Source organism: Zootoca vivipara, chromosome 13 (genome assembly GCF_965207765.1).
Source record: "Zootoca vivipara chromosome 13, rZooViv2.hap1.1, whole genome shotgun sequence".
In the NCBI taxonomy this organism is placed as follows: domain Eukaryota; kingdom Metazoa; phylum Chordata; class Lepidosauria; order Squamata; family Lacertidae; genus Zootoca; species Zootoca vivipara.
In genome coordinates this window covers 31,676,954-31,704,854 of record NC_142596.1, presented here as the reverse complement: position 1 = coordinate 31,704,854, position 27,901 = coordinate 31,676,954, and the positions used below count along the sequence as shown (strand labels likewise).

At 44.2% G+C, this 27,901-nt stretch overlaps 1 protein-coding gene across 2 annotated transcripts; it reads left to right on the top strand.

Annotated features, from left to right (window-relative positions):
* HAPSTR1 (HUWE1 associated protein modifying stress responses) lies at window positions 1-25,912 on the top strand. Of its 2 annotated transcripts, XM_035131015.3 has the most exons (4): window positions 1-415; window positions 2,200-2,280; window positions 12,105-12,380; window positions 21,704-25,912. In XM_035131015.3, the coding sequence occupies exons 1-4, from the start codon at window positions 154-156 to the stop codon at window positions 21,946-21,948; spliced, it is 864 nt and encodes a 287-aa protein (XP_034986906.1). In that variant the 5' UTR covers window positions 1-153; the 3' UTR covers window positions 21,949-25,912. The 2 variants fall into 2 exon arrangements, with proteins under 2 accessions (XP_034986906.1, XP_088513460.1); XM_088657334.1 differs by lacking the exon at window positions 2,200-2,280.
* Window positions 25,913-27,901: the final 1,989 nt, after the last annotated feature.

The following is a 27,901-nucleotide window of genomic DNA, read 5'->3' as shown; positions in this document are numbered from 1 at the left end:
AGTGTAGTCGGAGGCGACGGAGGGGCCGGACGCTCCCCGGCCTTGTTGTCGTCGTCGTTGTTATGGGGCCGCTAATGGCGTCCCCGTCCCCGTCGAGAGGCGCCCACTTTAGGTAGCTGAGCGGCGGGGCACGACAGAAGCGGGAGAGGCAAGATGGAGGAGAAGGCGGCCAAGGAGGAAGGTGACGCCGAGATCCAAGAGCTGCACGGGCCCGAGCACTGGTTCAGCAAGTGGGAGCGGCAGTGCCTGGCGGAGGCCGAGCAGGACGACGGGGCGCTGCCGCCCGAGTTGCAGGACGACGACGAGGCCGCCGCCGCTGCTGCCGCCGCCGCCACCCCGCAGCCCGAGCACAAGCAGCAGAAGCTCTGGCACCTCTTCCAGAACTCGGCCACGGCCGTGGCGCAGCTCTACAAGGGTGAGGAGGAAGGGAGGGGGAGACCCTGAGGGATAAAAGGGGGAGAGGGGAGGGAACGGGGAGCGCCCCCTCTTAAGATGGCTGGGAGGGAGGGAGGAGGAATAGAGGAAGTGGCAGGGCCATGGGGGAGGGGTTTCTTTTTGGGGAGGAGAGACTGAGGTTTTAGGAGGTATCTCCAGTTCATGGGGGCGGGGGAGGGGAAGTGTGTCTCCTAATTATTTTCGGGGGAGGGAGGAGCAGGGAGATAGGGACCTCTATTTATGGGGGAGTAGATTTGGAGGCACGTCGAATAGCTTGTGGTTAGTGGGGGCCTCCTTGTATAGAGGCGGGGATGTGGAAGGGCACCCCTATTCATGTAGGGGTATTGGGGATCCCCATTCATGAAGGCAGAGGAGGAGACCCTGGAGAGGTTCTCGGGGTAGGTCGAAGAGCTTTTGGAGGAAGATTGGGATCCATAGAGGGGGTGGGGAAGCCAGTTGGCATGGAACTGGGGAAGGGGGACCCCCCTATTAAGGAGGGACAGGTAGAGAAGACGGCGGGTTTGGAGCAGATCAAAGAACAGACGGGTCTCAATGGGCTGCTTAATAGGAGAAGGGGGTTTCCTCTGCCTCTACGTGGGGCTGTTGAGTATCCTGGGGTAGGGCGAGAAAGGAGAAGCCTGTGTCCGCGCTAATGCGTGTAGTGAACACACGGCACGTTCATACGTGCGCAGTCGCGTGTGCCTGCGTGCCTTACGCGTTCCTGCCTCCGCGTTTCTCATGTGTCTGGGCATTGACGCGTGTACGTACACACGTGCGGTCTGTGTTCATTGATACGTGTGAGAGGGGCAGAGGCGGCGACGTGTCTGCTTCGCTTCCCTTCCCCCCTCTCTTTCGTGGGAACGGGGCCTGCAGGGGGAGGCGAGGAGGAAGTGGCCGCGGGCGGAGAGCGGGAAGCGCCTGTCAGGGGGACCTCCGACCGGCCGGCCTGCCTTCCTTCCAGGCCTCGCCCGCCCGTCACGGCCTTTCCAGTCGGCCGCCGTGACACAGACACGGCGGGCGCGCACACAAAATGGCGTGAGGCGGATCCCTCCGCCCTCCTTTTTTCGCCTCGCGCCCCATTTTCTTTCCCCTCACGAAATAAATATAAGGAGGGTGGGGGGCGGAGGGGGAGAAAGGCATGTTGGTCTCTCCTTCGTTCTTTTCTCCCTCGCTCCCCCCCCCCCCCGCGCAGTTGGCAAGTGGGTTCGTCCCGGCCCCTCCCTTCAGCTTCCCGTCGTCGGCCCTTCCCACCGACAAAATGGCGAGAGGGAGGCTCGGGTTGGGAGGGGCCTGTGGAAGGAGGAGAGAGAGGAGAAGACGTGAAAAGGAGTTATTGTAGGCTTCCCCTTTCCCCTTTCTTTTAATGGTGTTTGTCTTTCCCTCCTCCTGCTTCCAGTCTCTCCCTACTTGAGGGGAAGCAGTTTTACTCCCCCCTCCATTCACATGTGGTTGGTTCCAGTAGTCTCCTTCCCCTCTCCATTAAGACTTGGTTAATTCCAGGATGCTTCATATCCTGATTTTTCAATCTTTTTTTTGTCCCCCTCGTTCAAAAAAGGCCTCCCATTTCCCCCTCCCTCCGCCGTCCGGGCAACTGAACAAAATGGCGAAGCCCAACATGGCCGAGTGACATTCTGAGTGACAGATCATAAGCAGAGCCTGAGAAAGAGATAAAAGCGAGTTAGGTGGTTTTCTCTCCCTTCATTTTCTCATTTTTGTTCTTTTGTTCTTCCTCCTCTTGGCACCCCCCCCCCCCCCCCCGCACAGACCGTGTGTGTCAGCAGCCGGGCCTCTCCTTGTGGGTCCCATTCCAGAATGCAGCCACTGCTGTCACCAATCTGTACAAAGGTGAGAGATTTCAGGTTGGTAGTGGGTTGTGGGGAGGGTGGCAGGATGAATGGGGCCTAAAGAGGACAAGTAGAGGAATAGCTGTTTCCAACTGAGTTATTTTTCCGGTGGTGGTGGTGGTGGTTGTTTGACAGTCACGCTGTGCCTCTTCATCTCTTACCTCCTTCAATCATAGTCTTGTTAATAAATGCACTTCATACTTTTGGGCATTTCTGCTCCAGCGGGGGCAGGGGAATGTGTTTGCTAGGAAATGTTAGTTTGTTTATCTATTTTTATTACTGCATTTATAGGCCATCTTTTCTCCAAGGAGCTCAAGGTGGCATACATAGTTCAACCCTCCCTCCCCATTTTATCCTGCAGCCATCCTGTGAGGTCGGCCAAACTGTGAGACGACTGTCTCAGGGTACCTAGTGAACTTCAGGGCCAAGTGGGGATTTAAAACCTGGTCTCCCAGGAACTAGCCCAACACTATCTGCTACACCACATTGACTGTTGTGCAGTTTCCTGCTCCCCTCCTCTGTTTCTGTTGCAGTAGTTGCACAAATTGTGGCCACACAGTTCTTCAGTTTGGTAAAGGTTTGCTGTGCTTTACCTGACTGTGGTACTGCAGTTACAGATATCAGAATAACTTGCCACTTTCAAAGTTAGGTTGGTCAGCCAGGTTTTCCCTCTTGCCTTCCCATACAATCAGTGAGCATTGCTGGACAGTGCAGTTGTATATTTGTGACAATAAATATGGAAATAGGGTGCTGGTGGTTACAGATGGCTTGGGAAAAATGCAATGTTGTGGAGTTGCATATTTGGTTGGGAGGGTAGCAGGGGTATAGTTCTTTATAAATGGCCTAGCACTTTGAGTCTCCAGGTACTGCACCACTGCTCCCATTATCTCTTACCATTGGCTAAACTGGCTGGGGAGTCAGTAGTCCAGGTGCTCTTGGGACTACAAGGTTGAAGAACACTGGCCTTCAAGTAGTGACTTGCAGTGTGTAGCTGGGTATTTCCCAAACAAGAGACATGTATGATAGACTTCTGGGAAGAAAGGAGTGATTCATAAATCATAAATTTGAGAATGCTGAGGTCTGGAAATCAGTGCCCTATGTTGTAGAAAAAGGCCTACTCCACCCTTTCCCAGAATACTGCTGCACACTGTAGAGATAACTGTTTCCATTCTAGAGAACAACACCTCTGGAGTATGGTGCCATGATATTTCCAGTGTTAATAATTGTTAATTATAATATGTGTTGAGGTGCCTGCATCTAAATAACTCCTGTAGAAGTATTGAGTGCCTTTTGCTTCCACCATATGGATTGTTGTTGTTGTTTAGTCGTTCAGTCGTGTCTGACTCTTCGTGACCCCATGGACCAGAGCATGCCAGTCACTCCTGTCTTCCACTGCCTCCCGCAGTTTAGTCAGACTCATGTTGGTGGCTTCAAGAACACTGTCCAACCATCTCGTCCTCTGTCGTCCCCTTCTCCTAGTGCCCTCAATCTTTCCCAACGTCAGGGTATTTTCCAGGGAGTCTTCTCTTCTCATGAGGTGGCCAAAGTATTGGAGCCTCAGCTTCACGATCTGTCCTTCCAGTGAGCACTCAGGGCTGCCTGGCTGATTTCCTTCATAATGGATAGGTTTGATCTTCTTGCAGTCCAAGGGACTCTCAAGAGTCTCCTCCAGCACCATAATTCAAAAGCATCAATTCTTCGGCGATCAGCCTTCTTTATGGTTCAGCTCTCACATCCATACATCACTACTGGGGGAAAAAAACATAGCTTTAACTATACGGACCTTTGTTGGCAAGGTGAGGTCTCTGCTTTTTAAGATGTAAAACATGCCCTTCACTGTTCTTGGAGTTTGTGAGTGACAAAATCTTCGTTGTAAGGAATCTTTCGCCAGAATGATAGAGCCAATTTTTTTTTTTATGTGACTGTTGCCAAAGTTCTTGGAAGAAGAAATGAATCAGTTTAACTGCTCCAGTGTTTGGAGCCTACCTGTCCATTCCTTTCCCTATCTTGAATGTCAGCCATTTTTGTGCTGCATTGTCCTTGACCTGCATTACCAGCAGTCTGGTAGGTCTGCCTGGGTCCGAGCACCTTTTAGGAACAAGTGCGCTGAGATAAGGTCCATTCATTACAGAAGCCTTTCTCAAACTATGTTTTGACCAAAAGAGCCTTGCAAGTTAAGAAAACCTAGGTATTGCTGAACATTTGTGCATAAGGCAGTCTGAGATCCACCTTTTCCTTCAGTGGATTTGGTTATAGAATATGGAATTGGTGTAAGCCTTGAGACCTAACTGTGATAGAATAGAATGGTGGTGGGGAACCTGTGGCCCTTCAGATGTTGTTGGATTCCCATCAGCCCAAGCCAGTATGGGCAATGGTCAGTGCTGATACAAGTTGGGAGTCTAACAGTACCTAGAGCACCACAGTTTTCCTATCCCTGGAACAGAGGAATGTTGAGGTGCCCCAAGTTGTCATCAGTGTCTCCATTCCCTTCATTCTGACCCTCTGCCTCATAGGAATGACTTAAGAGCTTTCTAGGTTCTTCATTATCACAACACAGACAGAATTACCTTGGTCGGTCTGTCTGTCTTCTGTCTCACCTATTGTAGTATACTGTACCTGGCCCTTGGATATTGAGTCCAGATAGCTATTCAGCTAAGAAACCTAGGTGTGCTTCAAGCTAATTTCTGAACAGTTTGAAATGGGGGTCTTGAGTAACCTAGCACATTACTGGCTGAAAAGTTGCTTTGTGACTCAGTGCTAGCCTCCATTCTTGTAGGAATCATGAGAAAGTTGATTTCACACTTGCAAGGGGAATTTCTGGAGTCTACAAGGAAGTCTAGAAGTGGTTAAATCTGTAAGTTATGTTACAAGCAGACAGCCCAGAATTGGGGAGGCTGACTCCTAGAATAGTGTCCAGCTTGACATAATAGCATAGTTTCCCATAGGAACAAAGTGGTTCTTGGGTCTTGATACTTTTTGGCTGTGTAGTAGCTGACATTGGAGAGAACTGATCTAGTAGTAGTCTGGTGCTATTTATACTGTCTTCTAAAAAACCTTAGATCTTAGTGGCACTGAGTGAAATGCAAATCAGTTGGGATCCAGAATGTAGATGACAAAGCATCTAAGTTACTTTTTGCAGTCAGAGAAGACGGTGTGCATACTGGTTGCTAGGGTATTAATATAACTCTTTTTACTTTTAATGATTGTCATTTCTATGTTTTTAGCTTTTTCTATTTTATTTGCATTTTTGTATTTTTAACAGTAAGCTGCCTTGGGGGGGGGAAGGCAGAATATAACTAAATAACAGCAGTTCATCCCTCAACTTAGGGAGCTGTGCTATGCTGATAGACATCAATTTGTGTTTGCCTTGTATGAGAAGGGGTCAAGAATGTGATTATGGGTTTTTGTGGGTTGGGGTTTTGGTGATTTATGGACTGCAGACCAGCACAGGAATCTTGGCACACTAAGACTAGAATAGCTTGCCAGCTACTGGTACATCCCTAAGGTTCACAGGTTCTCTTCCATCCACTTATGGTGGAAAACTGAAGGCAGGACTACATGCTACTGGCTTAGTCTGAAGTTGCTCCCATTTCCTATACGGAGACTCTTCAAGGAGTAACGGGCCATCTGACAAAATGGTGTTTCAGTTAAACCACAGGTTACCTTTTTGATACGTTTGACCAAGTATGGTGGGGTAACAATAGTTTAGTCAGACATAACTTTTTCTGCAATCGTGTGAGTAACTTGCTATAGAGCAATAGGTGTAATTAGATGGTGTAGCTTCCAGTGTGTAGTGGTTTGAATGGAATGCAACACTCAAAATGGCAAGCTCTTAGTCATCAAGGGAGGTCTTTGCCAACTCAGCCAATAGTATTAGTCAGTGCTGTTTTTCCTTATTTGTGCAGCCAGCTGCCATTTTGCTTGTTTATTGCTTGGTAAGAGAAGGCATCTGTGTGATAGCAGTGACTTGGCTTATGAATGTACCTATTGAAAATAAAAATAAAAACCCTATGGAATTGTGTTGTAAAGAGTGAAGCATTAATTTGCCATGTGGAGTCAAAAGATCTGTGGGCTAGACAAGTCTTGTAACTGCATCCTGCCCATCAGTTGTGCAAGGCAGAAAGTGGGTGGGAAGAGGTAGATGGTTGCTTTTTCCAGAGCACTGAGTACTACAGGGCAGCTTAGGACAGTGCAGGAGCATTGCTTAAAGCTGTGGAAAGTCAACTGTAGGTGAAGTTGGGACAGGATGTTTACCAAGGCTGGTAGCCCAGCCCACTTAAATTGCAGGATACTGCAGGAAATTGTGCCAGTGCTAATGCAGCAGCACTAGTTCTTGAGCAGAGGTTCTCCTGAAATCCTATCAGCTCATATAAGAACATAGAAACACTGAAAGCTGCCTTATACCGGTAGTGAGCACGACTTCAGGAGCACTGTTGACACGAACAATCAGTGGTTCTCCACAGCTTCAAGCTCTGGCTCCTTTTAAGCATGGAGAACATGTGCTCTTCAACTGAGCTACAGGTCTTTCTTACACAAATAGGTAGACAAATCGTCCAAAACCAGTTTGAAATTCATTTTGTGTTACCGGAGTCATAATTTTTGACCTGGCAATATCTTGCGAAATCACAATGTGGGAGAAACCATGAAGCCAGCCAATGCCTCTACATAGTTCCATACTTATTTCAGACATTGTGATGTATTGATATATTATGATGTTTAGTTGGTGATCTATCACGATATTGAAAAACAGGTATCGCCCGGCCCTGTACTGTAGCACAATGGTAAAAAGGCGAGCTGTGAAATCTCTAGTAGATGTCTTGGCTATGGACTCACCAGGAAGTCTTGTGTAGATAACTCTCTCTACACCCTCCATCTGTACTGACCTATCCGTACATGTAATTTAGTAAGGATTATATAGTACAGCAAAAATTGTGTATAAATGCTGTTTGCTTCCCGCTCTTCCTCTTATATTGGGGTAGCATGTGCCCTTCTCCTTCACATTTTATTCTCTCAGTAATTCTGTGATGTAGTGACTGGGTCAGAGGCTCAGAGTGACTGGGGCAAGGCCACCCAGTGATCTTTAACAGTGCAGGATTGAATCCATGTCTTCCCAGTGCTTCCTTTAACGTGCTAACCACTGTACTACATTGACTTTCAAATTGACACATTGATAATATTTAAGATAGAGGCAACTACTTCGCTTTTGCCATGGATTGACATTGTCTTGCAGATAGACTTGTTCTTACTGAGTTTGCCACCTCAACCTTAGTAGCTGGATCTATGTGTGTATGTTCTACTCGTATGGCAACATTAATTCCAGTTGGATCTTCAAAGGGTGCTTAGAACCAAGGTAGCAAATCTGCTTTGATATTTTCAAAACTGGAACAGCTCCTTGAGTAAGGAACACTATTCTAAATGTATGAATCTGACTAGGAAAAAGGTGTCAAATTTTTAATTTACTGCCAGACTTGTGTACTGCTATTTCCACACCAAGAATGGACACAGGTACCTTTTGACACCGTGCACACACAATTTCACATTATGTATATGTGTTAGCAGTCCTACAAAAATGTCCATCCACCATCGTTCAATTACTCATAATACATAAAGTAAACAACTGTCTCTTCATTTGGATCCTACTGACGGTGGCCTTTCAAGGTAAAACAATTTGCTTTCTGAACTGGCTTTGTCGCCCAGTCAATACAGTGCAGTAGTTCTAATTGTTCAGTGGGAGGTCAGTCTGTTAACCCCAAGTAAGAAAATTGCTGATAATCATGCCAAGCATAATGGCACTAGTCAGAATAGGAAGATGTGTACAAACAAGGAGTGTCAGTCTAAGACTGTAGTTCTCACTTTGATATATTGCTGTTGATAAATCACAGTGCAATTTACAAAGTTGCCAAGGACAAAGTGGAATGCATGTATTTCCTAACTCAGTAAGGATAGGATTGAAAGTGCAGAGTATAGCTGGTCAAACTTGCAACACTTTTTAGCAGGTAAAAACTTGTGCTGAGGATTTTGCAAGTCGAGCAAATTTTAGGAGTGTTTCTAATATATAGGTCCAGTGGTGGTGTAAATAGTTGCCAAATTGTGTAGTTTGCTAGTGGTTGAAGATGCCCAATAAAAGCAAGATAATTTTACCCTTTTTGTTAGTAGTGCTCATGTTTTGAAGTCTCCCTATAAGGTCTGTTAAAAACAAAGCTGAAGGAAGGCTTGTTTTCAGTTCCTTCAGCTTGAAATGACATGTGACTACTTGGCTGGTATGAAGATCATAAGCTTTTCTTGTCACTGCAACTCTGGAATGCGGTGTCACACAACTCTTGAGTGTGTCTATTCTGGATGCTAGCTGAAGTATCTGTAGAGGGCAGATACAAGCATAGATGGTTGTCAGTGTGCAGTCATAAGAAGTAGGACTTAAAACATGTTAAGTGAGTTGGGTAACTTCTCATTCTGTTCTGTCTCGCCTTTGCAGACAGGTATTTACTGTTGAAAAGCAGCTCAGTATGCTTTTTATATAATTCTAATGTAATAAGCATTAGTATATTGATAGAGAAAATTGCTTTTGCTTCCTTGGCAATTTCTGTGTCGCGGAAGTATCTTTTAACATTAATTCTATGCATGCAATTCCATTTTGTAAAAACTTACGTTAGGAGACTTTTAAGCTTGCTTGTTTCCCATGGGCAAGCTCTTCGTTCAGATTGGGATCAAATTGATGAAACTGCTCGGTCTACTCTCCTAATTCCCCAATACCAATAAGATAAGCGTATTGGAACAAAGTTTCATAAATGAAAGTTAAGATGCCCACTGGAAGGTGGTAATGGGCATAAACACTGTGACACTTGAGATTAATAACTGATGGTGGTGGTCACCTCAATGGCAGTTGCGTGTAATCAAAACCCTTGTATAATGTGGTAAAGGTGCAGTATGGTGCTGCCTGGGCTAAATAGCAGATGTTTTCCCCTCACCCTCCCTCTCAAGAAGCATAAAGGTGGCTGTCAGATTGCACCTGTTTCTTTTTATTGCCTACCCCCATTATACTCCTCTGTGATCTGTTTGTCTGGCTTGATTTTGGCTGTCATGTGCCTTACATCTGTTACTGACCCCTGGCAGCTTTAGTAGACCCAGAGAGGAGGAAGTGACTCAGGGCGCTCTTGACTTGAGCTCATTTGCTTTAAACTTCTACTTCCCCTAAAGGTCAAGGTGTCCAACAATAAAAGTGATATATGAAATACAATAAACACAATTCTTTAATAGCTGTGTTGGTTGCAGGAGGGTAGGGAGTACTGTAATTTATTGTAGTTCCTGTAAATTATTCCTTACGCTTGTAGCCATCACTTAACACCAAACTACCACTGGCCATGAGCAAATGCTACAGCCATGGGGCACCTCCTGCAGTAGTTAACAGCAATAAATCAGCAGTAAACAGTTACTTCAAGGCATTTGGTGTCTGTGCTCAGATTAACTCTACCAAAGGGATCTTAATGAGACTTCATAGAAGAAACTGAAGGTTATAATATTCTAATGCAAATGCTTTAGCGTTGTGTAGTTTTTTCTTCCTAGTAGTCATAGCTCTGCATTATAAGTTGCTGGGTCAGCAGCAGAATAACTATAGTTCAGTTCTGAACCCCATGCGAACAGCCACTCATCTTGATAACCTATTGATATGATACCAGCTGTGGATATCCTGAATAGTGGGCTCTGGCTGCCTTGTGAATGAATTTGGAAATGGAATTGCTGTATAGTGTGAGAATCGAATAGTTGTTCTAGAGCTCATGAAAAGATTTACGCATTTTCATAGGTGTTAGATCCCCCTCCCAAACATCTACCAGTGAAAAGGGGTTTAGTACAGTATGCTAAATGGCTTAAATTTTCCTGTTAAGAATAGATACTCATCCAGTAATGGAATGGGTGGAGTTGTGTGAAGCACAATGGTTGTGTGAAGCAAGCCTCTTGCATATGCCAAATGTTCTGCTATTATTTCAGAACTTATCATATATAATTTTCTCTTGAATTGGAAGAATGGAACAATTGTTAAATTGACTTTTAAGGCATGCGTGCAGTTTCAAACTGCCAGAGTAGTTTTGATACAACTTATGGCTGTTCTAATTTCTGGCTTTGCTTCGATTGTAGGGCTAGGCCCCATGGCATTCTCCTGGGAATAAATGTATATTTTACTCTGTTTGCAGCTCAAGGGCTGGGTCACATTGTTGTGCATGGTTACTCAACATCTGATGGTCTCACTGCTGAATATGCAAACTGACTTGGTTGAAAAACATTCTGTTTGAGCTGAACTGATAGGAGAAGGATCTAGTGTGTCTTGATCATACGTGTAGGCCACTGTTGGGGTGCTGCTTTCATCAAATGTGAAAGCATGATTGTGTAAAGTAGGCCAGTCTGTTGCCGGTTGCAAGAGCTAGAATGATCTACCATGGATACCATTTGGCTTGGGTTGAGGCAGTTGGCATCAGCTGCTGGATTCCTTGCGTTGGCTAGGCAAGTCTTACGATTTCCCGTTTGTTCATGTTTGTAAAATGAGCAGTGCAGTTTGCAGTGCTTGAGGGGTATTTCTGTATAAACGATGTCTCCTCAAAAATTTCATGCCACTTGAAATTTGAAATCGTTTGTTCTAGGTAGCGTGCATGAATAGTTTGCCAGATGTGATGTTGGTAACCTTTTTGGAGGATTAATAAGGTTGTACTTGACTCCTAAACTTATTCCTAATGCTTCTGTCTGATGTCAAGAGTCTGTTTACCTTGGGATATCCCAGAACTCCTGGGCTAAAATTACATGTCTGCTCAAAAATGCTTAATTCAAATCTTCCCCTTGAGTTAATGAGCACTGACACTATCTGTAGGTTACACTTTCCTGTGTTAAATATTACTGTGCACACCCTCCCAACTTGAATGAGCACTACTATGCATCATGGCTCACATGAAACCCCGTAAGAGTGTGCCACTGCTTTTCCGCATTGCATGCCTATAGCAGCACAAGATAATGCTCTTGAATGTGTGGCAAGAACTCTTGTCAGTGTTGCCCCCCAAAAGATTTTGTCAGCTTAAAAAATCAAATATTACTTTGCTACAATCATTATTATACAGTTACTATGTATGTGGTTTATATGCTTAACCTTTTAAGCCAACTTTGCCATAAATTTGGGACTCATGGAAGCTGTTCTTCAAAACATCTGGAGGGCATCAGGTTGGCAAAAGATTTTTTTAATCAGACAAAAGTTTAATAGGATTAAATCCCATTTTAATCCCATTGGAGTGAGACAAGGAGGAGATGGATACAGGAAACAGACCAATCTTTCTATGTGATCATAATCATGAAATAAATGCTTCCTGCCTTTATTTTTATTATCTCTTCACCCTGAGACATAAAACATTCTCAGAGCAAAGCCATGACATCTGGCAGCTTGTTTTGTATGCTCCTTTTTTAATTTCTTTTGCTTCTTTTGACTGAACTTTCATTGCTTCTTCTCCCCTCACCCCCCCCCCCCTTTGCTAGTTGAGCAAACCAGAGCGGTTTTTGCCTTCATGCTGCATCCAGCAGAGCACAACTTTTAAAAGGACACTTGTAAGTTTAGAGAAACTTCACACAGAAAAGAGATGTTTAAAAACAAAAACCGGTTTCAAATGTGTGCAACTCCATGGGAAGTGGTGGAGGGAAGCAAAGAAACCATACATTTAGTGCTACTTTTCACAGGTTGCACAAAGAGGCTCAAAAGTGTTTTAAGTGAGTCACATGAAGTCAGTATTTGACCCCAGAAGCAGATTGTAACTGTGTACTTAATGCACCTCCTAAAATTCTTCTCTCTTTTTCCAGAAAGCGTGGATGCCCATCAGCGGAGTTTCGATGTAGGAATCCATATTGGCTATCAGCGTCGTAACAAGGATGTGTTGGCTTGGGTTAAAAAGCGCAGAAGAACTATTCGCAGAGAAGACTTAATCAGCTTCCTGTGTGGGAAAGCGCCTCCTCCACGAAACTCTAGAGCTCCCCCAAGACTAACTGTAGTATCCCCTAACCGAGCTACTTCGACAGAAACTAGCTCCTCTGTGGAGACGGACTTGCAGCCCTTCCGAGAAGCCATAGCTCTCCATGGTAATGGTTCTGGCTTTTTCAATGCTTTTTATAGGAATGGGTGTTTAAAGCTCACGCCTCTACACTCTTTTAACTTCTTTAATGACCGTGAGGTGTTACGGCAGCTAACATGAAGAGTAAAGGCACGTTGGACTGGCTCTTAGTAGCTTGACACCTCATTTGCATTTTCTGCAGTTGCATCTAGCTGTAGAGTAATTTGTTGTTTCTTGCCCTAGAAGCTGGTTAGTGCACTTTCCAGTGAATATTCCATGTTGGTATCAAAGGGTTGTATAGCTCTGAATCACTGTTCCTTAACTCTGCTAGCTCCAAATACACAAAAAACCCACTTTCTTGTTATGAACATAGTTGAGCAGGGCTTAAGAAACATATGTTGGGAAAAGAAAAAAGCTTGGTTTCCCTCGTCTTCTACCAGAGGGAAAAGGGGGCACTTCAAAAATGTGAAGTTTTGGAGTTTCTATTAATTGATTATTTTTATTTAACAAAATGGATATGTTGCTTGATGATAGTAAACTGTTAAGCAGTTTTTTGTTTGTGCATGGGACAGCCTTGCTCCTGTGGCTCTTTAAGCTATGCTTTCAGCCATTTTGTCTTCCCAGGGACTTGAGCAAGAATCATAAAGTCTAAGGTGCAATTTAGGTGAAAGTAGTTCCAGCTTTGTAAACTTTTCGCTTGGGTACACTGGCTGATACCTTCTTGCATATCATGAGATGAGGCTTGCATCCATGCTCTATTTGTTAATATGATGCATGATTGTTTTTGGCTAAGTGTACATGAATTTGGAATCTGTAGCTGGCCAGCAGTCAAATGAATGTGTACTTATTACAGTGGTACCTCTACTTACAAATTTAATGCGTTCCAAACGCACATCCGTAAGTCGAAAAATTTGTAAGTCAAATCCCATAGGAATGCATTTGGAGAAAAAAATCGTAAATAGAAAAAATCCTATCTAAACTGCATCCAAGATGGCGGACAGAGCTCCATTCATAAGTAGAAACATTAGTAAGTAGAGTTATTCGTAAGTAGAGGTACCACTGTAGTTTAACAGCCTTCTTGCAGGATAGGGGAATTTGAAACACTACTAGCTTGTTTGGACACCTTCATCCTTGCAAGAAAAGAACATGCTTCCTGCTGAAATGCTATTCCCTACTTGTTTCACAGTGCTAAACTTACCACTTGAGTGCATGCCTATGAAAAGATCCCAGTGGTGCAGACATGCTCAAATTGAAGTGCAGGCTGATGCAACTGAAATAGAAAACCATTCGAAGTCACCTGCATGTATGGGGGAGGAGGCTTGATTTAGAATGATTGCAAGCTCTCTTATAAATTACTACTGATGACTCAGTTTCGAGAAGATGGAAGACGCCAGGGTTGTAAGATTTTAGAGGTGTGGGCATTTCAATAATGGATGTTTGAAGAACAAGTTGACCTGCTCTTCCAGAATAGCTTATTTGGGTTCTTTTCCTGGCACAGATCAGACCCACACTTGCTTAGCTTCACATACTAAAGAGGTGACATTTAACTTGCATTGTTTTTAGGGAAAGAAACACATTTTAATGTTTGATTTTTTTTATTTTTAGAGGCATAATATATGATGCCCTTCTAAATGTTGCCTAGGTTTGGATAAACACAGCAAGGCAAGATTTTTTAAAAAATGTTTTGGTGTAATTCATAACCAGGAATGGAAACTTCAGGCTCTAGTGCTGAATGCTGCCCTCCAGGCCCCTCTTACCCTTGCTCAGGCAACACCCTTCACTGGACCTGCTTCACACTCTCCTTGATTGTTGTTGCCTGGCTGGCTAAAATTCTTGAAATACTGTCCTTGAACTCTAATAATGACTTGCTTGCCTGGGTTGAAAATGGAGGGGTGTGTGTGTTTGTGTATGTAGAAACCGTACAAAGGTAAAATTGTTGTTCCTTGCGCCACCCTCCACTCCCAACCCCAGTAGGTTGACCAGAAGGGAATGTGGCCTTCAGCCTGAGAAAAGACTTTGAGAACCCCAATGTTAATAGAGCAAACCTTCTCAGGCTTTCTGTTACGTATGTATTTATGCATCTATTTGGGCGTGTGTGGGATTGAGAACAATGACTTACATCTCAGCACAAGGTTCAGTTCCCCACATCTCCAGTTAAATGATCCCTGAAACAGGGTTCAAGTTGCTGAAGAGCTGCTGCCAGTCAGAGAGTACAATGCAGCGCTAGGTAGGCATAGCTGTGCTATGACTTGGAAACAAGGTAGAGCTGTTTTGGCTTCTGGTTTGTCGTGTTTGCCTTGCTGCTTAGTAATGTCATGGGCTGTTGTGCATGGGAAAAAGACTTCAGAAACAACCTGAAGTTACAGTATTGAATTGAAAGCTACCATTGACCAGGATTGGGGCATATTTCTGCATTGATGGAGGTGCTAATTGGATATATGCTGGGCTTGGAAGATAGAACTGAGGAAATCTCTGCCCTTTTTTGGTTGCTTTAGAATAGAAACTCTTTCAGGTTGTGGTAAGTTATTGCAGTTTGGAATGCATTAGGGTGCCACACATTACCCCCCCCCCCGGCAGGATACTCAATTCCATTATTCCTGCCCTGGCTTTCCATTTTTATCCCTACAGTCTTATTCTTACAGTGGTTTTCCCCACGCCCCATTTTATCCTCACAACAATTCTGTGAAGTAGGTTAGACTGAGAAATAACTGTCCCAAGCTTACCTCCAGTGAAGCGGAATGACTTAAGGGATTTTTGAACCCTGTCCCCACACGTCCTAGGCTGGTACTCTTAACTGTTGTGCTACATTGCCTTGGGTAGCATTTCCTGGCCGTGGTGTAGCATGTTTAGTCCACATGGGGTTGCTGTGGGTTTTTCCTCCCTTGAGGTCTTTTGCTCTGGTTATTTCCTGCTTGTACACACAGTGGAGGTCCCCACAGTCATCTGGAATTACACTTAGGTGGCAAACACGGTTAAGTGTGTAGTCTAAACCCTCAGATTGTTTTGTTTTATTTGTTAAACAAATAAAAGAATCTTCAGGACATGTTTGTCTGAATCTCAACCAGGGTCATTGGGGTCAGCAAGCACCAGCTCAGTCATGGCAAAATATTGTCAGTTGTGCTTCTGAACGTGGCTCAAAAAACCTAGATAGAAAAGCTTAGTGTTACTGAGCCCCTTTTCTCGGGTTTCCTACGTAGGAGACTTTCATTGACTTTAGCAACTTCAGTTCTAAAGTGCTGCCCTGAACATGGAGGATTCCGTCTCTGCCTTGCCTCTTTTGACAGCTGTTGCCTAGAAAAGCTGTGCTTTCTGTGAACCACTCCATTAGCAGATTGGGCCCTGTTCAGGCATTGTGCTTGAATGGGGATTCGGAAAACAAGTAGTGGGTGTGCACACTGGCCTCTCCGCATGCCCTCACTGATCTTTCTTCATTGAGTGGGGAGGTCTGAAAGGGGCTTCTAAGCAAATTCAGTTGATGCAGAATTGGGAGCCCCAGTTGCCCAAACACAGTTAGAAGGCCCCTTCAGGCTTTCCCATCCAATGCAGGAAAGTTCAGATAGGAGCATGGCATGCATGTTCCTGTGCCCATATCTCACATTCACATTCCAGATTCAGATATAATGCAGCCAAACAAGCATTATTGGAGATCAAGAACACATTTCACTCCAAGGAGGGTGCAAAGCAGGACAGGTGAAGACTGGTAGGGAGAGGGGATGTTGCTTGACAGGGTGTGTAACCTATGGAGAGGCCTGTAGGGCCATTGGCTCCTGCATCTGATGTTTCTCTGGTGCACTGTGGAAATACATCGACACACTGGCTGCAGCAGGAGAAGCTACTTTGGGTCGTATCCCAGATGGGCTTGATGTGCCCTGTTCCCTATTTGTATTTCTCTCCAAACAATGGGGCTTTCCTGCCATCTTGCAAACCGCTTTCAAAAGCCTTTTACATGTCAAAGTGGCTTGCTACTTGGCAGGGTAAGGGCTTGCAGCTACTGGTGTGGCTGCCTGCTCAGACATGGAAGCACAGAGTGGCTAACGATAACACTATTTTGCACACGTCACAACAACAAAAATGTTAACATAACAGAGTGTGCAGAAGAGCAATGGCAGCAGAAGGGTCAATTACATACCAAAGGCCTGAGTAAATGAAAGTTTTTGCCTTGAGCCTCAATGAGGCCAGCACGAGGGACAATCAAATATTATTTGGGAAGGAATTCTGTAATTTTAGGGGGAGTGGGGCCATTTCCATCTCCTGCCCAATAGAAGTTGAAATCAGATTAACAAGTAGAACAAATATTAATAGATGGGTAGAGCAGTACTAGAGAAGATACTTTTCCAGGTACGTGAGCCTCAATCTCCCATTCTGTTAACTGTTGTGTTAAGCGATAATTCATCCCCCTTGGTTTGCCATTAGCTGTGGTACACTTGTGCAGTAATGTGTACTTGGAGTTGCTTCACTTCATATTACCAACTCCTGTATGGAGCTGTTAACCAGCAAGCGAGGGCTATAGGACCTCTGTCTTCACATTTCATAAGATAGGTTCTGTTGGTTGTGGCCTGAACCCTCAACTTTTCTATACTTAACAGTACTTATTTCGGTCAGAATGTGGCAACAGACTTATCTTTAGAGTATGTGTCTACAATTTTCTGGCTTGGCTTTGTCGCCAGCCATTATACCTTCTCCCCCTACTCTCCCAGGTGTCTTCCATGTGTAGAGGATGGGGACTTTGTCTCACTTTGCATTGGATGTTGGAATAAGTAGAAGTTACTTATTAAAAGCCCAGTGTCATGTCCCTCTCAGCAACTCACTGGGAGCGAGGATTGGCTGGATGGCTTTTCAGGATAGGTCTGGGAGAGACTTCTGCCAAACACTGGAAAGATGCTGCCAGTCAGTGTAGATGTTCCAGAGCTAGCTGAACCAATAATCTTGACTTCTCTGTAAGACAGCCTCCTATAAGGGAACAGAGGGACATTGGTTGAGAGTTGCTGCTTAGGGGAGAGAAGTGATTGCCATCAGTGACTGAATTTGTCAACTTCTCTAAGAAGTTCTTTGTTCTCAAATTCAGATTGCTGAGTAGGTTACATGGAATTAAGCCTGGAGCAAGTATAAAACCTTGCTATCCAGATACTGTTGTTGGATTATAATTCTCCGGTTGAAATGGCCACTGGTTGGGATGATGGGAGTGATGTCTAGAAGGCACCATGTGGCCTCCCATGAAATGAAACTGTATATTTAATTGAGTTGGTAGATTTGCCCAATTCATGAAACTCAAAAGGAATATATATTTGCTAGTCTTCTGAATGTGTGACTTGGTCAGATATTATTTCCTCCTTCCTCTGGGAATCTTGTGTAGCAGAATGTTGGATTTGGAGGTGTCCCTTTGTTTTTTTAAAAAAGCTTATTTGGGACTGGATGAGGTTAGGAATTTAATTGACTGATCTGGTGCTCATTGGAATTAAGCTAGCCCCACCTCTGAGGCTTTCTGCAGGGAAGGACACTTGTCTCATGTGTCACCATCTGGAAAGATTTCCAAGGCTGGAGGTGAGGCAAAAGGTGTTTTTCTCGTGTGGCTGATTCTTTGGTGACCAGTAAGGACAACTGTTTCTTGTCAGATCTGAAAGCAGGGAGATGCAAGTGTAAGAACCCTGGTGCACATTACTCAACAATGTGTTTGTTAACAAAGGCTTCTTCAGGCAATTCCCTATGTCAGATGCACTTGCTACATTCTGTTAAAAGTGCCACAGGTTTTGTTGTTGCTGTTGCAGAAGGCTAATGCTACTCTTCTGGATTCTGATCCAGTATTTTTCAAGGGCCTGCTAGTATGTTTCTTGACTGCTGGTTTGCAAGTGCCTGCCTTTGGAAACTACATACTGTCTGTGCACATTCAGTTTTATTGTGCAGGCATTTGGCCATTACAGTTTGACTGTTAAATGAAGCAAGTATTTCAGAGGTCTATAGTGGGTATCAACATGGATGTGATTTGAGCCTCGTGCTCTTGAATCGGGGAGTACTGTTGACTTTTGTAAATCATTGCCATCAAATCTGTGCTCTTCAGGAATAAATTCTGTGATTTTTAGAACTGCTAAAGAAAGTTGTCATTCTGAGGCTGAAAGTTTCAGTTTAAACCCTTGAAGCAGAGTAACACGACCTGGTGGTCAGTTATGCTTCATTTTTATCATCTGACTGAAGCAGATTCTCTTGTACTGTATTTTAATTTTTGTAAATGTGTAGCTCTGAGCATCATTGTGACTTGATTGCTTATTAATAAGCAAAAAAGATGCACCGTGGCTACTTCAAAATATGGCTACAGACATAATGTCTGAACTAAACCAAAACTTCAACAGTGAAAGTAGCTTTTAATGGCTGGTATTTTGAGCCAGGACCATGTAACACCAATATATAAAAGTCTACATTGCTTCCCAGTACGTTTCCAACCACGATTCAAAGTATTGATGCTGACCTTTAAAACCCTAAACAGCCTCAGCCCTGTATACCTGAAGGAGCATCTCCACTTCCATTGTTCAGCCTGGACACTGAGGTCTATCTCCGAGGGCCTTCTGGAGATTCCCTCACTCCAAGACGTGAAGCTACAGGGAACCAGGCAGAGGGCCTTCCCAGTAGTAACACCCACCCTGTAGAATGCCCTCCCATCAGATGTCAAGGAGATAAATAACTGCACAACCTTTAGAAGACATCTGGAGGCAGCCCTGTATAGGGAAGGTTTTTTTATGTTTGCTGTGTTTTTATTATGCTGGAAGCAGCCCAGACTGGCTGGGGCAACCCTGTCAGAGGGGGAGGGTATTACCACCAATATTAAGGGTCTTGTGATATGCAATTTAAAACGTAATTGATCACTCGCCTTGTAACCAATCAACCAGATTCTTGGCTAGAGCTATGTGCCAGTGTAGGTTAACAGCCTGGCCCTAAAAATTGTTCCACAGACTGCTGCTACAAGGCATAAATCTGCATGTTACCTCCTTGCAACCTTGTCTGTCTGTGTGTACGGTTATAAGGCTGAGGGGGCTTGGGTGGGCCACAGACTATTTGGAGAACTCCAGACCATATCCATAAAGCCTGTGCTAGAAATGTCCGTCTTGCGCGACACTGTTATTCTATAAACATGTGAAACCTTATCTGCCAAGGTGAATTGAAACTTACCACCAGCTAAAACATTTTACTTTAAATGTGCCATTGTGCTACTGTAATATGCCTCTGAATGCATGCACCATTGAGCAACAGGACAAGACGACAGGATATGTTAGGCAAGATGGGCCTTTGGCCTGAACCAGCAGGCTTTTAGGTTCTTAGGTAGAAGCTGTGACTGGACAAGCCCACTAGCTAGTTAAATGCATGCTGTTCCAGCAGGCTGCCTCCAAGTTCCTTAAAAGGGGCATCTCATTCCATCATGTACTTTCTTGGGAATAGTGCTACGTCCTTTAGGCTCCCTTCTGCTGTCAGACAATGGAATTTTGAAATTCTCTCCCCTGGTAGTCTTGACGTGCTTCTTGGAGATATACAGATAAAAAAAATGATATACTCCTAGAACAGCTTGCCCTCCCCAACTTGTGTATCTTTCAGTATAGTTGGCAACTATATTTCCCCAGAAATTGGTATGTCCTGATGAGGAAGTTACAGCAGTAATACCTAGCAAGCATGACCAAACTTGGCCCTCTAGATGTTTTGGGACTACAATTCCCATAATCCCTGACCACTGGTCCTGTTAGCTAGGGGTGATGGGAGTTGTAGTCCCAAAACAGCTGGATGGCCAAGTTTGGCCATGCCTGGTTTAGATGTTAGGTGGATGAGCTGTGGCTTTTGCAATGACTGAATTTGGTGTTGTCCAGTTTAATGTGACTTTCTCATAAACCTACCCAGATTACCCTTATATGGTTGATGAACCTACCACTAATGCTCTGACAAGTAACAAAAGTGCAGATTCCCAAGTACCACAGAAAGACAGCAAGCCCCTGCCCCCAATTCAGAAATTCTTATACTGTGGCTTAAGCAAGTGACTAGAACGCAGAGTTGGAAAAATGTTTTGAATTCCCAATCCCTTGTATAACATTGTGGGTTACCAAGGCAACCAAGAACCTGGTCTTCTTCCCAGTCTTGCCTGAATTGGCACTCTACATGGGAAGGGAAAAGGGGGCCAGGAAAGGATACCTTCCATTAGATGCTGGTTGAAGCAGAGCACTTCCGTGCAAGCCTCAAGAGGGCTCGGGTGGCCTTCTCCAATGTTGAGTCCTCAGATGGCTGATGGGAGTTGTAGTCCAACAATAGCTGGGGGCTCAAGGCTGGACTAGAACATTGCTTGTGATCAGTGATGTGGGGCAGAAAATCCCCATTCCCCAAAATGCCATTACAGTGGTGCCTCGCTTAACGAATGCCCTGCTTAACGAAATTTCCGCTTAACGAAAGGTTTTTTCTAGCGGAGGTTGCCTCACTAGACGAATGCGTTTTACGAAAAATTCGTCTAGCGAATCGCGGTTTCCAATAGGAATGCATTGAAATTCAATGCGTTCCCATGGGCAAAAAAAAAATCAATGCATTCCTATGGGATTCGCTAGACGAATTTTTCGTTATAAGAAAAGACCTGTGGAACGAATTAAATTCGTCTAGCGAGGCACCACTGTACTTTTTGTGTGTGAAGGTTTGCTGTTTGATAAGTTCATTAGTAACAATGAATGAATAGCCATTGTGAATACAATATTTGGCAGGCTCTGCAGTTTTGGGCTTTGTTAAATGCAAGTAGATTCAGGCCCTGTTTGCAGGCTTCTCAGAGGCATATCTGGTTGACCACTGTGAGAACTGGGTGTTGAGCCTAGATGGACTTTGTCCTTATCCAACAGTTCTGTTGTTATGTCAACATACTAAATTAGAGCACAAGAGAATTTTCCAATGTAAGTTACCCTAATCTGCATAAGAGAAATTTCATTGGGGGGGGGGAATTCCAATTCAATCATTGACCTTGATCTTTTGGTCACAGGAAGTACTTTACAGTACATAAACTTGTCCCACCTTGTTCTGAACTTCTTGCATGTGGAAAGTATGTGGGCTCTTCTAATGTCCCTAACTGATTTGATTATGCCCACTGGGCTGCTCTCTGGAGATCCTCAAAAGCCATAAAGCCCCTGAAGATCCCTAGGCCTCAGTTAATGAATTGAAATACACTGTGCATTGCTCTGTGTGACTTGTGATTTCTGATTCTGCCAGTCTTGCAATTTTGATCGTGAGGGTTTGGAACGGTCCTTAAGACACATGCTGTCTAACTTTGGAGTTGGGCTGATGGAGCTTTTTTTTTTTTGGATGCTGACTCTTTTCTAATTTCTGCTTTCTCCTTCTTTCCTTCAGGTCTTAGTGGCGCAATGGCTAGTATAAGTGTTCGTTCGAGTACCCCGGGCTCACCCACTCATGTGAGCAGCGGCTCCAACAGTAGTCGAAGGAGAAATGGACTCCATGACGTTGACTTGAACACTTTCATATCCGAAGAAATGGCACTCCACTTGGACAATGGTGGAACTAGAAAGCGTACCTCAGCCCAGTGTGGTGATGGCATTACGGACTCCCCAACCCATAAACGCAATCGTATGATCTAAATGGCAAAACCTTTTGATCCCCACCTCTCCCTCTTCCTCATTTCCCCCCTCCCCATGCTGCTTTAAAGGCACTCGATCCACAGTGTACCTACTGCTGGGGAAACAAACCTGAGGCGCTCTCCTCCCAAGTCACACAGATTCAATAATTGCCATAAAGGAAAGCTTATGTACTGACAGTAGATTCTTCTCTTGTAACTACAGCTTTCTTCAAATTTAGATTTCTTTAGCAGAGGACTTCCAATGTTGTGTAGTAGCTAGCAAGCTCATCGCAGGCAGAACATGCATCCGTTCCAAGGCTAAAAAGTGACCTTACTTGTACTCTTAAAGGGAAAAAAGGAAATATCAAGACATTTATTTGGTTATAGAAATGCTTTTCTGTCCTTTTTTTTCTTGCTGTGTTTAAATACTTGCTTCAACAGTACTGCCATTTTGACAACAGTGTCAAAAACATGACTTGGCATGTAAGACCTGCAGGCTTCTTTTTTGAATATATATATATATATATATATATATATATATATATATATAAATATATAAATATTTTCTTCTTAAAAGTTCTACTGGGCGCATTAATTTCTATATAGTTAAGTGTGCAAATTTATAATTAAGTATTGGCCTGTACCCTTTTTTAAGTTCCCAAAGCAGTTGATGGTGGCTGTGTGGCAATGTAAAGAGGTTCTACGATGGTTCTGCAATGGAAACTAAATCAGTGCTAAAAAGGATCTTCATTGGATTTGCTTTGTGTGTGAGAGAACTCTGACATTGCTGCACCAGTCTCACCTTCCACAGCCTCCTGGCCCAAGAACTTTTAATTGGAAGTCTTTCAGCTGATTGCCCATTATTACTTGAGTATTCCCTTGTAAGTAATCAGCATAATTCTGCATTAATTGCCACAGAGGAACATGTTCTGTCACTGGCGAACAGGTAGCTTGGGTACTACATGACTTGTATTGTGTGCTTCCTGTGAAGAAATTATCATTGTGGAATGATGAGGAAATGGATGAATGGGACTTGTTTTGTTTTGTTTTTAAGGATATTGGATGTTTTCTCACTATGTTGTGTATGACTTCCAAGCCACTTAAGGAGACATGACTTAAATCACCAAAGTCAGCCAGTGCAGGTCTTCCGACTGGGGCAAGTTGTGGCTGTTTTCAAAGTCCCATGAAATAAATTTCTCTAGGAAATAATCCTGAAATGTTTCCACTGGCTTCAGTGCAATATGCAGCAGACACAAACTGAAAGAAAAGTCTTGGGTTTAAGCTGGTGTGGCCTTGAATGTGAGCAAATAGCCAAGTTCTGCCACCCTGTGGCACCCTTGGTGAAGCAGGTTTCTGGCTGTACCATATTTTCTCAATGTCAGTCATGTGTGTTTGATCAGCTAAGTGAACCTTGGAGAATGTTGAAGGGAGGCTTAGAAGAGGACCAGCATGTAAGGGCTATTCTCCACCACCTGTGTGGGAAAGAAACCGGTGACAGTGACCCAGTTAGCATGTAACGGAAAGTCAAAACAGTGGCTTAGCGCAACTGAGGAAGTGGGCTGGTTGGTTCCTGTGCCCAAGATTGCAGCTGTTACTCTCTTTGCCCAGTGAAGTTAGACATGGTTGGCTTAGTGGTGCACCCAGACCTGGGCTTGCAGTGGGCAGACAAGCCATGAACTGTAGCCATGGTTTGTTATTGGTTTCTCACTCTGGGAGAGACAAAACCACAGGCCTGGTTTGGATGTAATGCTAAGCCAAGCTATGGCTTAACCCTGGCTAGTGGGGTACCGTGGGGAGGGCGCTGGGGCAGCTGTTCTCAGTCCAGGGACCCTTGCACCACTTGTTCAAACTATTCACACTTAAGCCATGGTTTAGCTGCTGTTACGTGTGAACTGAGACAGTTGTTGCAGAAGGCCCCCACCCATGCCTAGTTCCTGAGATCTACCCAGTCTTAATCAAGTGGTGAATGGAATGATGTCTCGCCTACTTTCTGCTTACCTAACTGGGGGCTTTTTAAAGCAGCCTAGCCTGCAAGTAATTCAATTTAAACACTGCTTGGCCTGACCAGCTAGGCAGCATCATCACCCTCTTTAAACCCTAGAATGCAAATGCAAACCCAGGTCTCCACCCCCATGGTCACTTCCCCATTTCACTTAACAGGATGGAGAGCTCAAAATGCATTTGGATCTTTCTGGCTGGAAGCGCCCTGCAAATGGCTGTTGTGAGGCAGGGGAGGGGGGATCTGTTTACGCTTCGAATACCTACAGGGAACCCTGTTGGATCGTGGGATGCAACAGCATGACTAGTTGGCTGGTATCAAGTCACAAGTAGCTCTTCAATTTTTCTGCCTTGAGGTGTCCTGGCACAGGTGCCCTTTTGTCACCATTTAGAAGAAGTCTGCTTTGAACCACAGGGTACTTGTATAACTTTCTGAGGCCAGGAACATGCATTGCAAGAAGCATGTTGCTTTTTTGCTTTTGTAGAGCTTTTAAGTATTGCTAAAATACAAACAGCTTGGGGGAGTTGCTAAACAAAGATTTTTTTTTAAAAAAAAAAGTTACGTGGTGTTTGTGGCTACATGATACTGTGTAGTTCATGATACTATGCGTGGATTTTAAAACAAACCCAGAGACGACACTTTCTAAAGGTTGCCAATGTATGTACAGCTAGTTCACTATTGTTGACCTAAAAAAAGTGCACCACGGCTTCTGTGTGACATTTGTAATTTGCATGTGGTCCAGGACTAGCTTCCATCGTGAGAATTCACACTGGTATGTGCCGTAGTGACTCAAGACCACAGTGCAAGAAACCTGACTACCCACCAGCTTTTTCTGCCAAAAAGGTGGCACTTCAGAAACATAGGAGGAGACTGTTTAATTGAGAAGCCCAGAACAGTGGGCAGAGTCTTGTATTTTTGGTAGCAATCAGCCTGGAATGGACAAACGTCGCATAATAACGTCTGCCACTGCTATGCTCCCCAACCCCCTCACTCCTAAATTGATTTAGTTCATAGGTGTACAGAACTAGTAGAGGAAGGTTTTTCTAGGGCTTCACTAAACACTGGGTTTTTTCTGATCAGTGGTATGTTTTCTCCAAAGTAGTTAAGTGAGGGCCAGCCCATAATGCTAGGTGGAGCAGGATATGATACATTTGTTTTATCGCTTAATGAGTTTGAAAAGATTGAAATGTGGATCTTGATGTGTGGAGTTCTTCCCTCAACCCCTACCAGATAGAATATAATAATTCCTCTGTTCACTAATGCTTTGAAGCTTTGCTATCAGTCTAGCTCCTCTGAACAAAATTTGTCAAGCATTTTTTTTATATTTTTGGTGCCATTTCTTTTCCTTTTTGGTAAAAAAAAAAGCTGGCTTTGATAATCTAGCTGCACTAATAGTGTGTGTGCTTGTAAGTCTTTCGACAAACTTTATTTTTACTGCTTTTTGAAACCCTTGTATTTGCTGTTGAAATATTCAGCCTCCTGCCAAAACAAACAAACAAAGCTAGACTGCATGATGGCCTCATCTGGGAAATGGGTGTGTAATGAATTAACTTAAATATCCAGTGTGGATTATTTCCATTGGTTGTGACTTCTGGAAGAATAAGACTATTGTAAAACAGACATGTTTAGCGCTTTGGGATGTGGTGGGAAATTAGTCGATTGCAGTTCCACATTTTTATCTGGTTCAATTTGAATGCCTTCCAGTGACCTTTGTCTCATCTCTTTCCCCATGTAAACCAAACTTAACATGAATGTGGGGCAGTTTTTACATAATAGTGTATCCTGCATTGAAGCTGAGCTTGGCTTGCATATTACTAAAAGTTAAATTTAAATATTAAAACACATGAGCTATAATGAAGTAATGCAAAGCTGATTTTTTTCTTCTTCCTTTGTCTGAAACTGAACTCCTGCAATCCTCAAATGTGACTTACCCTGCTGGAGAAATAGATACCTTTTTAAAACCCTAATAAAATTCAAAATAAACCAACCTAGCTCGTTTGGTTTTTTAATACTTCTCTTCACTTTCTCTAGGCATCCGGAAAAGAGGGTGGGAAGTATCTCCAAACTCAAACGAGGTCAAACATAGCTTGTTTAAAATCTCACATTTATGGAGGACTAATCCTACTTGTAAGAAGAAGAAAATGATTAGTTCCATTTTCTCGGCGTCCTGGAGACTTCTGAGTGTGTTTAGCTGTGCCATGACTGAAAGTAAAGCTCTAATTTGTATCGTTTTGGATGTAGAACATGAGAATGTTTATACAGTTCTTCACATACATTGGGAGAACAGCCATTATTCTGTGGTAGATCAGGTAGGGCTAACAAAGATTCTTGCCCAAAATGCTGGAGAGCTGCTGCCATCAGATCAAGGGGCCCCAGGGACCAAATGTGGCCATCTCCATCTGGGTCTTGGTGTAAGCTCAAGCCACAATTTTCACTGGCATTATTTAGTGCCCGTGTGCTTACCTGACTGGAATGTGTCCTTGGATTCTGATAATGATCTTTGCTTGGCTGGATGGAAGAGAGAGAGAAAGAAAGGTAGGTATGTCTGTAGAAACTAGCCTATTGTACAAAGGTAAAAGTTTGGCCTCTGGCCCCACCCCCCACTGGCCTGTGGCTCCTGGAAGGTAGCCCATAAGGAAAGTGGTCCCAGGGCTGGATTAACTAACATTACCCATGTTAGTTGCTACCACAATGCTAACATGGATAATGTCCCCCACCATGATCAAACTATATTAGATTTTTATGAACATTATTGCCACCATTGTTTTAACATACTGTGCGTATGTTATGTGGGACAGTTACTGCCTGTTTTCAGACATGTGTTTGTGCGCTGAGGCTGTGAATATAATGGCAGCAGTCCCGAAGCTGCCTGCTCAGAGGCTGGGATTGAATTGCTTTGTAACGGCGCATCCTTTCTCTGCTTGGTAGAAGTAGCAGAAGTTTCATGGAATGAGAGGTGCGCTATAAAGGGAGGGTCTAAAACACTGCTTCCCAGAAGCAGTGGTTCACAGACCATGAGCCACCAGCTGCTGGACCACAGTGACTCCATCACAACGCAGTTGGGTGGGACATTTCAAGGACAAAATCTGGCACATTGACTGGTGGGGAGTGCCACTCTGCCACATCAGAGAGTTTGAGATGTACAGGTGTAAAAGTCCCTGTTGTTAAAAGGAGGAGGAAGCCTTTCAGGCCCAGACTGCCAGATCTGTGTTCTCACCCTACAGGTCAACTTTTCCCATTGTGCGGAGCTACCCACCTGTCAGTAATGTGGCATAATGATGATAGGCAATCAAGATGGTTCCTCCCATCCACTTGTTGAGAGACATTCACCGAAACTGGGGAGCCGACAGCACCACTTCTTGTTCTCTCCCTCCAGGAGCCGGTGTCTCAAGCGGAATACGACCCAGGGACCGCAGTAGCCTGGGCACGTAATTAGCAGAGCTTATCCATGCAGGGTCAGCAGTGTTTGTGGAGAGGATGAGGCAGATGAGCGGCATCTTGTATTTTCATAAGCAGTTTATTTACAGCATCATAGAACTCTTAGAAGAGAGAGCGAGCAGTGCTTCTCCTATACTCTTACAGTAACAGCATACAGCATTACAGCTCAGCATGATGGCTACATGGCTACGCCTGACTGAACTTCAGACTACTAACATACAGCAAACTCAGCATATATCAGAAACGCCTAGACATGTGACGCACTATCTCAGCAACATGTCTAATCCTTAAGGTATAGGGTGGAACTGAATTTACTAACACCACTGAGTGAGGGGAGGGATCTGCTTCACCTAGTGATGGCTGATTGACAGGTGGTTGTAGTTTTTTTTTGGGGGGGGGGAGAACGGGCTTCTGGGCCAACATTCGCCTGCAGAGTGCGGACTGGAGATTCTCCATCCCTGATAGAGTTCATCTCACTTGTAGGATGCACAAACACAGGTCAACCTAGGTTATAGAGACCTGTGTGTGTGGCATGTAC